This window comes from Alligator mississippiensis, chromosome 10 (genome assembly GCF_030867095.1).
Source record: "Alligator mississippiensis isolate rAllMis1 chromosome 10, rAllMis1, whole genome shotgun sequence".
Classification (NCBI taxonomy): Eukaryota; Metazoa; Chordata; order Crocodylia; family Alligatoridae; genus Alligator; species Alligator mississippiensis.
In genome coordinates, this window is record NC_081833.1 from 44,733,381 (window position 1) to 44,746,931 (window position 13,551).

The 13,551-nt window shown below is 45.9% G+C and overlaps 1 protein-coding gene and 1 long non-coding RNA gene across 2 annotated transcripts in view; one reads left to right on the forward strand and one right to left on the reverse strand.

Annotated features, from left to right (window-relative positions):
* PLA2G15 (phospholipase A2 group XV) overlaps positions 1-2,486 on the reverse strand; it is a 36,719-nt gene extending 34,233 nt beyond the window's left edge. Inside the window, exon 1 of the mRNA XM_006269311.4 lies at positions 2,293-2,486. Within this exon, the coding sequence (XP_006269373.1) occupies positions 2,293-2,401 (109 nt within the window). The 5' untranslated portion in view covers positions 2,402-2,486. The remainder of the gene's footprint in view (positions 1-2,292) is intronic.
* Positions 2,487-9,882: 7,396 nt separating this feature from the next.
* On the forward strand, positions 9,883-11,166 carry LOC109285684 (uncharacterized). Its single transcript, XR_002093499.2, has 2 exons — positions 9,883-9,924; positions 10,990-11,166. It is a non-coding gene; the product is annotated as an uncharacterized LOC109285684 (long non-coding RNA).
* Positions 11,167-13,551: the final 2,385 nt, after the last annotated feature.

Here is a 13,551-nt window from a genome sequence, read left to right on the forward strand (position 1 = left end):
TTTTTCATGCACAGTTCTAGCATCAGTCCAATTTACCATCAAACATTTCCATGCATTTTTCCAGGTTGACCTCTCATTTGGGAGGCCCTCTCCAAACCATGCTGCCAGCCACTGCCTGTCTCACTGGAGTGACCCCTAAACGTTCATTTTTGCCCCATGTTCTTCTCCCTTGTTTGCACCCAAAACAAGGGAGATGAAAAACAAATGAACAATGAATGGGACCCACAAAGGTGTGCAAGCCTTGCAGAACTGACACAAATGATCCACAGTTAGCCTCTTATTTCCCTTGGCTTTTGGCCTTTTGTCTTTCATCAGCTACATAAGAGCAAATTTAAACTAAGGCCTTCCAAAAAAAATAAAATAAATAAAATAAAAAAAAAAAAAAATTATAAACCCCAACAAAACCGGCCAAGAAAACATCATATTTTGATACTCAAAAATGAGCTGTTATTAACAGGTCCCTGACCTGAAAACTTTGCACCCTTTCAAAAACACAGACAAACAAAACAACTGTACGTGGTCATAATAGATTGCTTAAATTCTATCTTTTAAACATTAAGTTCGAAAGAGCTTATTTCCTGAGGATTGTTCCCATTATCCATCAAGTTAGGACTGATCAAAGCAAGGAGTCAGAAGAAAAAGGAGAAAAGGAAGCATATGACAGCATAGGAACAAGTCAGAATATGAAGGTGGAGAAGTTCTAAAGGCTTTAGCTGAAATTTAGAGAAGAGCTTCAGCCACTCTGGTCACTCCCAATCATCTGCTTATCACACGACTGCTTTCAAATTTCATTCACCCATCATGTGGCTGATATCCGATACTGGATCAGGGAGGACTATTCCCCTTCCAGTTTTATTCCAGTGCAAGCTTCTTTAGAATACATGCCAAAGTTTATTGCCAACATAAGGAAGGAAACTTGCTTCTAATGAGCAAAAACAGGACTGAAAGCAGATTGCTCTTCAGTCCTGGAGTTTAACACCAGACTGGTGTCCTTTCCTTCCCCCTGCCTTAATTCATCATGTCATCCAGCAAATTGGCCCAGAATCCACTTGAAGGTTGCAAGAGTCTCTGCACAGTAGTATATTGGATTACAGCTAGTTACAATTTAAAGCATTTATGTTTTTCAATAGTATTTTCTGTAAAGACTTGTCAAGCATCATCTGTAAATCAAACAGACCTTGACCCCTGTGATATACCAGGAGATTCTTCTCCACTCTCTTCTAAGATCACGTTGGCATAGCAAGAATGCAAGATGCGCCCAAGACATTCATAGTAGCGCTAACAAAGATTTACGTTGGTACCATGAGCAAATGCATCTCTACTTAAGCTCCTTGGGGTACATTTTGCCATTACTATTCCCCTGAAGACCAAGGTGTCTGTAAACAGGCATGTGCCTAAGTAAGGGTTGGGAGCAAGCAAGCAAGGCTGGCATATTTTTTTTTTTTTAAACAAAAGGCAAAACAAAATAAAGCATTACTATGTTTTGAAAGCTTTATAAGCAAACACTTTGTATTTGCACAAGAAGTTCCAGCCTCCAGATCAGCACTTCTTTTCTCCATGAAATGTTCTCCAGAAGCAAATCTGGAATAGTCAAAACACTCCATCGTTTCATGTACATTTATCAGCTCCATTAGCTTACCCCAAGCGTTCCACATGCTTTGGAGTAGGACCAGCAACTATTTTAATCAACATGAATAACTGCTGGAGCCAGAAGCCTAAGCCTTGAACTGTATTCATTGGACTCGCAGGTATTTTCCTAGAAAGGAGCCGTTACGCTAACATGTTGCTGCCCCTGGGGCACTTTACACACTGCAGGCCACCAAAACACAGTCAGCACAGGGGGTGGATTTCAGCCAGCTTGTGAAGATGAGGGTGGAGAGAGCGCAAGCATTTCCCTGGGACTGCCCCCAGCATCCAAGAAGGCAAAGGACACTGGGGGAACACACAGGGGAACATATGGGAGAATTCATTTATAGGTGTAGATCAATAAAATTCCTTTTCTCATATTTTTGCATGTGAGAATTATAGCTTAATCCCGATGTCTAGAGAGTCAGTGACCTGCCTAGAAAGCACCAGTGGAAAAGCCCCACGCTACCTCCATCCGCCGGCAGGGACCAGGCAGAGCTCCTCGCTCGCCTCCGGCCCCTGTGCTAGAGCTATGCAAACTCCCCCCTCAGCCCCCGACCCGAGTCCCAGCCCTCGGGCGCGTCCCAGTGCCGGCCGCCCGCTCCAGGGAGCTGGAGGCCGAGGCCCCTGGAGAGGGTCCCGCGCCTGCGGAGCCTCGGCCCTTACCCAGCACGACGGGCGGCCCCGGGGGGCGGCTCAGCGGGCAGGCGCCGGGGGCGGCGAGCAACAGCAGCGAGGCGAGGAGGCGGAGCTTAGCGCCGGACGGCGGCACCATCTCGGCCGCGCATAACCGCGGCGGCCCCGACAGCGCAGAGCGACGGCTCCGGCGGCCCGAGCCCACAGGCGCAGCGTCCGCCCGGCACCTGCAGAAGAGCGGGGCCCACAGCCAATGCGCGGCGCCGCCTCTCCCGCCCACCCAATCAGCGCGGAACTGGCGCCCCGGCCTCCGCCAGGCCTGACCAACCAGCGCACAGCGCCCGATCCGCCCCGCCCCGCCGGGACACCGACACCCCGCCGGGGGGGGGGAAGAGTGTGTGAGGGGGAGGGGCGGGTTGTGCTGCGATCATTGTGCGTGCGTGCGGGGGGTGTCACTGGGCACGTTTGTGTGTGTAGGGGGTGGTGTGTGGGGGGTGTCAGTGGGACTGTGCAGGGGTGTGGGGAGGGGTGTTGGTGTCCGGATCAGTGTCAACGTGGGTGTATGTATGTGTGGGGGTGTCAGTGTGTGTGGGAGGGGTGTCATTGTAGGGGGTATGCGTGTCTGTGTGGGAGGGTGTCAGCGTGGGTGCAGGAGTGGGGGGCACAGATAACCTTGTGGTTATCTGTGGGGTTGCATTTGGGGGGGTGTTCAGTGCACTGAATAATAGGAGCTGTCAGTTTGCAGGAACAAGAGGGGCATACATACAGGATGCTGGAGCTAACTCCCCTCCCAGCTGCAAAGGGACAAGGCCAGCCAGTAACTTTTGAGGGCAGCACATTGAACTTTGACTCTAGCCCTGATGAGTCGGTGAGCAGTTTGCCATATTGTATCATGGAGACCTACTGTTTGGCATGTTTGGAAGGGGAGGGTTGGAGGCTGTGGGGAAGAGAGATGATTTGGCCTTTATACAAGCAATGAACTCCACCAAAGTTATGGCATAGGATTTTAAAAAATGCAAGTAGCAGAACCCATCAGGTTTCAATGCATAAAACAACTAAGTAGGAGAAATCCTGCCTATTGGCACATTATCCTACAGACCACTCCAAGTTGTACGGTGGTGGTTTGTGTGTGCACCGACCCCTTTAACCTAAATATCTGGTTCTGACTATTATTCTAAGCGAGATACAAGAGTAGAGTCACAAATGGGGTAGTTGAACCTGCATGGCAATCCCTGTATACAACTTCCAGCACAGTCAGTCAGAAGGCAGGATACATATGCACCTCTATAGACTAAATAATATATAGCACAAGCTTTTGTGGGCCCTCAGTCAGCATAATTTATAGAGCATGGGGTTTTTCCCAGACAAATTCCTTCCCCTGGCAGGTCACACTCTAGGGCAGATTGTATCATGAATAGCGAGGGGGTGGGGAATGATTAGGGATAGAGGAACCGCCCCTCAATGGCCATTATAGTCTCAACAGCCCATTTACACTGTGAACTCTAAAACTCAAATGACTCATTGCTGTGGCTATTTATCAATTATCAGGATTCAGCAGTTTGGAATTCACACACAGAGACAAGACAGAGCAGTCAGTACTGAATGGTGAGGTGATAAATACAGGAAAGATGTGGCTAAGGAGTCAGAAAAGAGCAATGGGGGAGAGTTTGGGGCTGGCATGGAAAGTTAAAGGGTATTTTTGCTCCCCTCTCAGTCCTTACTTTAGCAGTAGAACAGGATTCAATGTAAACCCTGGTTCACCAAATATTGACAGACCATAGAGCCAGAAGGAGATACTTGGCAAATCCCCAAGCAGGTAAGGTTGACATTCTGAATTTTCCAGGTTATATATGGCTTCCCTCCCACTGTCCTGTGGACAGACAAGTGACAGTATCATGTCCTACTCGGTTTGCAAGTTTCATAATCATCACTTTACACAGAAACTTCACCTAGACACTGGAAGTCTGAGAATAGGGTATATCAACAATACTTCACAACCCCACTCATTCTTCTCCATGAGATGGTACAACAACAGTCCTCTGTTCAAAACGTACCACGTATAGAGTATTTCTGCTCTCTATGCTATACAGCCCTACACCCTGTAGACATAGGTCCTCTCAGCCCAGAAAACAGCTTGTGTTTCTTCCTCAAACTAACGGATCCATCTGCAGCCCAAATGCTGTTATTTAAATGTTTGCCTATCTAAGGAGGCCTGCTGTCAGCCCATCCTTCCCAAAACTGAATGCCTCAGGATACATCAGGAATTTTTCCTCCTCAACAAGGAAGAGTCACTCCCTCCTCTGGCTGGGACACATTTGCAATTCCAAACAATCATCACTGCCCTATTTTTTAATATTAGGGCTGTAAACAGCTCATAGTTCATTTACAACTTGTCCACTCTGCAAACCAGTGGCAACCCAACAAACTTTGTTTTCTCTTATGTGCAAAGCACTCTTTGGGCTTTATGTAAATAATGGCCACCAATACAAAGATTGTTGCTGCTATCTCCAGTCTACTAGTTGTCCACCAAGGAGATCTGAAAGATTCTCTGAAGCTCCTCAATTAATACCAGATATTTTGCACATACACACACTCCCCCTATACCTTAACAGCTCTGTCTTCTGACAGATCCAGTTCACTTGATAGTCTATAACACACATAAATGGATAACCATCAACTTCCTGTTTCTATGCCACAACCACATACCCACGTGCCCATCACTGTCTTCTTTAGCCATCATAATAATGCCACACTGCTCCCTCCTCCTTACCCTTCCCATCCTAGTCCCCACCACCACAACCCCTCTGTTTCTTTCCCAGTCTTTAATCTCCATCATCTTTATTTGCCTCTTCTTTGTTGCTCTTTCCACTCTCCCCCACTTCATCACTATCATCTTCTTTCTTCTTGTTGTAGTCATTGTCTCTCTGCGGGCCTTGTTCCTGAACAGTCTGTTCCAGTTTCTTCTCTTCCATATGATCCCTCCTGTCTCCTCCCTGTCATCTTTTACTGTCTTCCTGTAAGCAGCCTTGCATCTCACTCAGTCCCATTATGATGCAGTCCTCAACTGAGAGGTCTGTGTTCCTCTACATGAGCAGGTTCCTGCCCTTCCACATGTTGTTTCTGAAGCAGGACATGAACTGGTTCAAGTGGTTTGTTGGGGCCCCTTTCTGCTGGGTTATGTGTCCAAACAGCATTGCCACTCTGGTCAGGATCTTGACCGCTGTCATCATCATGAGGAGTATAATTACTCTCCTCCACACCTCCCTGGCAGTACCAGAGGAGATGGTCAATTGTCTCCTCTTTCCACCAGCAGGTTTGCTTGGGGCAAGTTAAAGAGCCTCTCTACCCCTCTCTTAGTCTTAGTGCCTGCATAAGGAGTGCCCAGTGGGCTACCTGCCAGTTCAAGTCCCTCTGTTCTTTCTGCAGGTCCTTGTGGAAGATTCATTCCCATACAGTTTGGCAGATGTTGCTGAGTATTGTGTCCATGGGCGATAGCCTGTTCCATGCCCTTACCACCTCCTGGATTGTATGGTGCTTCATTAGGGTCACTGGGGCCTCATTGCACAGTTTGCATTTGCTCCAGAAGCACCCCAGGACTCTGTAGAACCACGGCAGCTCCAAGGTCTGGGCATGAGTTGGGGGGTTTGTAGACCTCCCAATATCGCAGCAGGTGCCCTGCAAATTATCTTATGAAGCAGGCTGTTTTGGATTCTGCCCCAGTTGCCAATCTGCAGATACTTGGCTCAGAGGAACAGAAAAACATCAGGCATTCCTCAGCCCCCAGTCCATTTAGTCTTATACAGCTTGGTCCTTGCAACCTTTTCCTATCTAGAGTTCTAAAAGGAGATGTGAATGACTCTTTGAATTCTATGGATGGTTTGCTCCAAGGGGAGGAAGACCAGTATGGTATACAGAAGCACTGGTGGCAACACTGCCCTCATGACTGCCATGTACGCCCCCTGCCCCATCATTGACAGGCAGCACGTGCGCCAGTTCCAGTCTCTGTTTGACTTTGGCCTCAGTCTTTCCCATACTGATGGTTCTTTATAAAGAAGAATGTCAGGTGTTTCATGACTAACCAGGTAAAGGGAGCTGTTTAGCTTTTACTCCTGACAAAAGAGTAGCTTCACCAGATTAACTAAGAGCAAGTATAGTGACCAATACAGTGTATAGTCGTGTGACAGACTAATTAATCACCCTGCAAATGTGACACTTTAGAAAATACCAGAACTGAATCCAGGAAGTCTGGGTTGCCAGTTAACCACAAAGCAACAAATCTAACATTGCTTAAGTCACGTGCTAGAGTGCTTCTTTCAGAGATGATCTTGCATCAAAACCCAGCAGCCTTTGAAGAAATAAGTACTGGTGGCTTACTCTTCTTCACTCCTATATGCAAGGAAGAAGAACAACAGCCTGCACTCTGGATGGAGCCCAAACTATTATCACTATAAAGGACCTCCTCAAAACAATCTGTGCATCTAACCATTCTTTTTTTTCAGAGATATTCCTTAGTTATGTCCAAACAAACTAGCAATCTAAATACGTTGTGAGAAGCAACATTTTCCTCACAATTTTTCCAGACTATCAGCCAGGACAATACTCCAACCCTAAATAAGTGATAGTAAACATAAGAAACTAGAGCGTCAGAATTGTCCATTCATATTAGAGAACTTAAGGGTTTTATTTGCAACTTGCTAGGAATGCAAAAGGTACATCTAGGGTAGATAGGAGTTTTCACACTGGTCACTCAAAAAAAATCATATTCACAAACCTAACACTTGCCTGATTTTATATTTTAGTTGATTAGAATTTGTTTGGCTTAGTTCATTATTGGTGGTAGTTGTATTAACATTGCACGAGAATTATAGCCCTTGATGAGCTAGGCCCCATAATACTAGAAATAAGATTTTTTCTTGTAAAAAATTTATATACTTACTTCATAATGAAAAAATACAGAGAGGAAAACCTAGCAAAAAAACAATGTTTTTTTTCTTTCTGTCAGTCCATTCTTAGCATTTGACAGAGTAGGCTGTTACCTACAAATGCTCATGCGTCTCTAAACCAGATAATCATTAAGGGGCCAGCCTACTCTACCTTCCTAAGGACAAGAAAAAGGAATCCTTGAAACATTTAATAATAAGCAGCAATCACATCATGTCCCTTATTTAGACAGTGTCAAATGTTATATAGGCATTCTGGCAGAGATGAGTTTTGAGGAGAAATTTGTACAAGGTCAGTATACTGGCTTTTTACAGAACTTAAAATACACCCATAGACTGAATTCTGGTATATGCAGCCTCAGAGTATTGGAAGGCTTTTCCCCATCATGGTTGTGTTTGATTTTAAGATAATGAACTTAGTATAGTTCAACATGAATCATAAGTGCTAATTAATAAAAAAAAAATTAATGATTTGGTGTTGATACATTCAAGCTGTTAGTAAAAGTCCTATACCCTGCCAAAATGAAGCCCTATTTCATTTTGGTCTCAACACAGCACAATTTTCTCAAATTGCATTTCAATTATATTTAAATTTTAGAGAGCCTTTTTCTGTAACTATTCGATCTTATTCAATAAATATTGAATATTAAACTGTTCAATAAATATTGCCAACATGAATGCTAGAATAAAGCTTAATAATACTGAAAGTTGGTTGGCTTACAGATGGCAACTTCTTCAATTGCATGCTGACACTTGCGAGACAAAATGAAGCCTTTTAGATATGTACATTAGAGCTGTGCGAAGCTTTGGTCCCTGATCCGATTCAGCTGAGATGTGGCCCGATTCAGTGGCCAAATCTCTGAATCCAAATAGAATCAAAGGACCCTTTAATCCGGGGGCGGGCAATTTGATTTGGGCAGAGGGCCACTTACCCAGTTTTGTCAAACTGTCGAGGGCCACATGGGTAGCCCGGCCCCTTGACAGGGGCCCTCTGGTCACTATCTTGGGACCAACATCCCAATGTCTTGGGACCAATGTCCCAGGGTCAGCACCGGTGGGGCCCAAAGCGAGGGACAGGCTGGCAAGGGTCTGTGGACCCAGGCTGGGTTGCACCAGCAGAGAGAGGGAGGAGTTGGCCCGGCTCCATAGAGCCCCTGCCAGCCGGGACCCTGTACCCTTGCTGCCCTGCTGCCACTGGCCCCGGGACACACCGGTGCAGGCCCCATGCTATGACTGGCTCCCAGTGCCCCCCAGCCCCGCAGCAAAGGTGGGGTGCAGCGTGCAGCCCCAACCCCCTGCTCTCTGGCAGGGAAAGAGCTGGTGCTGAGCGCAGGGAAAAACAGCCCCTCACCTGCCCCATGGCCCGCGCTCCCTGCTGCAGCCACTCGCAGCCCATGCGGGGCTGTCCTGAGCAGGCACAGGCAGCCCCAGGGGACAGCGAGTGGCTGCAGCATGGGGCACCAGCCATGGGGAGGGCAAGGGGTTGCTTCCCCCCCCACACTCATCACCAGCTTGTAACCCACCCCCACTGCTAGCCTGGGCCACATGCCAGCTCTGGGCTCACCCGTCAGGACTGCACACGGTGGCAGCAGCTGCAGCCCCCCCGCTTGCCGCGCTGGGCAGTGTTTGCTGCTGCTGCCCGCCCTGAGCTCACGCACTGGGCAGCATAGGGGTGGCGGTGGCAAACACTGGTGCGGCAAGCGGGGGGGCTGCAGCTGCACTGGAGCCGGTGCAGGGCCAGGCTGGCAGCAGGGGTGGGTTACAAGCTGGTGCTGAACATGGAGGGGAAGAGCGGCTCCCCACCCACCCCATGGCTGGCGCCCCGCACTGCAGCCACTGCAATCCCGCGTGGGACTGCCAATTTTTGCAGCACTTCTTTGTATATTATGAGAAGTCACAACTCACATTCAGAGAAAGTTTGCTGGCATTACCACTGAATATATTTTTCCTTTAAAGGAGACTTCACAGCTTTCTTTTTTTTTCACATCTGCAGCCAGCCCCTCTTATAAAAGAGGCACCATGGAAATTTTTATGCTTCCTCAATGGTCATACTGTGTTAGAAGTCCCACTCAGACAATTTAAAGATTCAAATGAATTTCTACACTTGAAAAAATGTAGTTTATAGGGCAGCATTCGATACAGGCTTTGATGTTTCTCATTGTCTGTAGATCAAATTTTTCTTTCCAATTACCAACCCTGAAAATTCAACTTGGCACTTGAAAATTGAGTCAGGTTCTTTCTATCGTATACTGTTCTTAATCACCCTGCCTTACCTTCAACCTATCAGCAATAATGGTTCTGAAGGTCCAATGAAGCCTTCAATGACATCAACACAACTGACTGGCTTCCTGGTCTGCATAAGTGTAATTTAGTACGCGTGTAATTAGAATGTAATTACAAATTCTGTTGATAATGCAGGAAAAAATTGAAACCTGTTGTAACTGAGCCAGCAGGAGTAACAAACTGATAAACATTTGGTTTTGTTACCAGCTTTGACTGAAAATACCCAGGATGCAGTCTGAATTAAAAAGTAATATTTAACACAGTGTGGCAGGGCACTGTTTGTGCCTGCCACTTTAAGGGCCAGAAGGCAGCAGCCAGCAGGTGCCTGATGAGGGCAGCCATTTTGGATCTGGGGCTGCTCATATAAACAGGGCAGCTCTAATGCTAGAGGTCAGGCAATAACACTGCCTGGCTGCAGAGTTGCTGGTGTTATCTGGAGGTAAGGGAGGAGCTGTAGGGGATGGTAAGGAGGCTCCTGGTCCTGGATACAACCTAAAACTGCACCCTGCTAGGAGTGGGTGGCCTGGTGGGGCTCTCAGTGGTACAGGAGCCTCCAGGAAATGCCAGGCCAGTTACCACCTTGGTGAAAGGTGCGTCAGGGTGCCTTAACCCCTAGCCCCCATGACTGGGTGGGTTACCCCTTTGTTTGGAGGGCCCAGAGGGTGGACCCTCAGAGAGAAAAAGGGCCATAGACTTAACGCCTGTCTTGACTTCCCCTGACTGGTCCATGCTGGGGCCAGGACCGGATGGGTTGAAGGGCCAGGGGCCCACTGCAAGGAATGCCCAAGAGCTGAGGGCCTGGGGTTCTGGCTGGCCTGGAGGTGGGCCAGGGCTAGCGAGCCACAGGTCCCGGGGGGACCACACCCAGAAGGGGAAGTGGTTCAGGGAGCTATGTTGCCTAATATGAAGGCAAATGAGACTGCCTGATGAAAGGATTCCAGGTGGGGTTCAATCAGGAGGGTTCTGGGGCCCAGTGTGGGGGCTGGTGATGATGAGAACATCTAGATGCCATCTGCAAGGCTTGGGCTGCAGTGTAGGGGAGGAAAGGAGCTGCAGATAGCGCCCCCTGGCATCGGGGCAGTAAATGGGCAGCCTCCTACTTGTTAACTAATTATAACAACAAGGCATTGTGGGTGAGAACATGGACGGTTAGCCCAGGAACAGGTGGGTGGGCCATGGTTAGATTGGCCCTGAGCAGGCCCCCTGTTACACACAGTCATTTACTAGTTCATCTTAAGTACTTTAAATGAGTTTTTCTTTCTTTGGATTATTAGATATTGAAATGTAACTCCACCTGATTTTCAGGGCAAGCCACTGCCTGTTTTCTTTGAGTCACACAGAAAGATAGGTTTTTGTTCTAATTTTTCTCACTAGTGCTGACGGAAACTTGAGAGGAACATTCTGTTTGCAACTAGTAAAGAATCAATTGTCACACACGCGACTCTGTTAAGAGATCGTAAGTATTCACAATTAGTGAATACTTTTGATCTTAATCTCTCCACAGGTTATCATCTGTGTAAGGAAGAGCATATCATCCCTATACCTGACTGGAGTTTTGCAAAAATTAATAAACATTTGTAAAGTACCCATGTAATTGAAGTGAGTGCTACGGAGCATACTGTAATGAAATCAATAATTCCATCCTCATAGCAGGGTTTGAATAAGGCTAAGGAACATACACTGAACTGTGAAGATAAGACTATATTGAAAAAACACAAACTCATTTTGGACACAGAAGGCAAAGGCTTTTATGGAAGAAATACTATGGATCATGTTATAATGATTTTATAAGAATACATATAAACATGTGAGCTGAACTAAGGTGCATGGATGTCTTAACTTTTAAGAGCTTTCCCTCTCAATCTTAACATGCTCTTCTAACGTAGGAATTTACATGCAAAGAACTATGTCTTTAAAAAAAAAACAAACAAAGCACTGAAACATGCCCCCCCCCCCCCCCCAGAAATTACATCATGTGATATATCAGCACCCACATGGGTCATCACCAGCAGGGTTATCAACAGGGTCAGAACCTTTAGAACCACCACACAGACCGTTGCCATGTGAGCTAACAGACTAACTCATAGCAATAGAGAACTCTCATCCTTTATGAACTAAAGAAAGATAAGACAATTTGCCAGTGAGTTTCACAGTTATTTGCTAACAGCAGCAACAGAACAGTCAGACTTAAAAATCGTGGGTTCTCCTTCCAGTCTCAAGAGCACAGTGTGCTCAAGGAATCACAGATGCTTTTGGACCTCCCTCAGACTGAACCCTTCTTCCCTGACCCATCTCTTCTCCATTCCCATTTCTTTTCCAAGTTCCATTCCCTAACCTGGCATAGTGCAGTCTCCACTCCTCAGGCTACACTCCTTCCGTTCTTTTTTGCTCAGTGGATCCTAAGCTTTCCCTCATAAGCCAATATCCCAGTCTCCCTTCAGTTCTTAGTGTCTCTTCCTGCCTACTCCTTGGCCCTGTCTTCCTGTCAAGTCAATCCCAGTTTTCCCAGTTTAGTCTTCATGTACTCTATCTCCCCCTTTATCCTGTACCCACTGTTTGCCTTCCCTGACTCCTCATCCAGTGTCCCTGCAACATTTTTGCAGCTCTTTGTTGCCATCACTTTCCCAGCCAACTTAAGTTCTTCTGTGTCTCCTCTTCTCCCTCAGTTTCATCCTCTGTTCATATTCCTAGCCTCCTCTACCCATGGCAACACAAGATTTTAGTCAGTCCCTAATTCCCCTCACTGACCCTCAGTTCATTTCCTCAGTTTCCCCAATCTCCTTGACTAGCTCCTAGTCTCCTTGCCTAATCAATCCCAGTCTTCTCTACTTTAATTGCTATAATTTCTCTTTTTTCTCTTGGATACCCCCAATCTCAGTCTTGCCAGACTCCTTATATCAGTTTATACCTTCTCTTTCATGATGGTCTGGCTTGTGTCCATTCTACGCTCAAACACTTCCTTCAGCACCCTTGAAAGGATCTCATGGCTCCCCAGGGTTCTGTGGCACTGTGATTGAGAATCAGTGCTTTAGCTGTTAGGTTCTATCCAGTCTCTACAGAGCATGCACAAACTGCCTTTTTTTTAAAGTTTGGTCAAATTTGGGCAGATTTTCAGAGCAAGTTATACCTTTCACTCAAAGAATAGCATGCCAGACTCATCTCAAGTCTCTGTTCCTACCCATTGTGGTAAATGAAGAATTTTATATAAAAGGTCATAAGATTTTTTTTTTTTTTTTTTATAATGGCCAATTATTTTTTCTAAGTCTCAGGAACAGCTGAACCATTTTGGCTGGATCAAAAGAAAAATAAAAACCAACAAGTTAGGCTAGGCAAATGCCCACCATGGGAAATTTCAGCCCAAATAGTTAAAGTTTGACAAAGTTTTATAAACCATCATAAACAGGGTTTGATATGGAAAGCATTAGGCAACCTTCCACTTCAATAATTGCATTGGTTGCATTTAATTTTCTGATCTGATCCTAATATTTGACCCAAATTAGCCAACTGGCTATATGCAAGAATTCTATTCTAAATAATGACTAAGTAAAAGTAGAACCTTCTCACTCAACAGACCTGTTTCCCATGTGTATTGAAAGCTGTGCAATATACGTTTGCTTCAGTGACAAAATGAATTACTATATTTTAGCATGTAAATTAATCATAGCCATAGTATCAGCAGGTGTGTGTTTATTCTTTAGCATCATAATCAACAGAATTCTTTAATACATATCAGTTACAAAAGAAATTAATCTCTTATATCACCACAAACCCCCAAGGATCAGCAAAGGCCCAACTGAATATTGCAGCTTTAACTACTAGTCATGGTATCTGAGAAATAAGCTATCTTGCTGCTCAAACTCCAAGCTGATTTTTTAGGGCTTTGTGGTTACTAAGAGGTGGCAATTCTGGAACCACACAATGCCATATTTAGAGTTAGTCTTCAAATAAGGTCACGAGTTACATTAACCTTTTTAGTCTTTGTATCCCTAATGTTATAGGTTGATTGACTGGAGGTCATCACCTTAAACTTCTAAACTGTTTCCCCAGAGATTAGTTTTTAAATCAG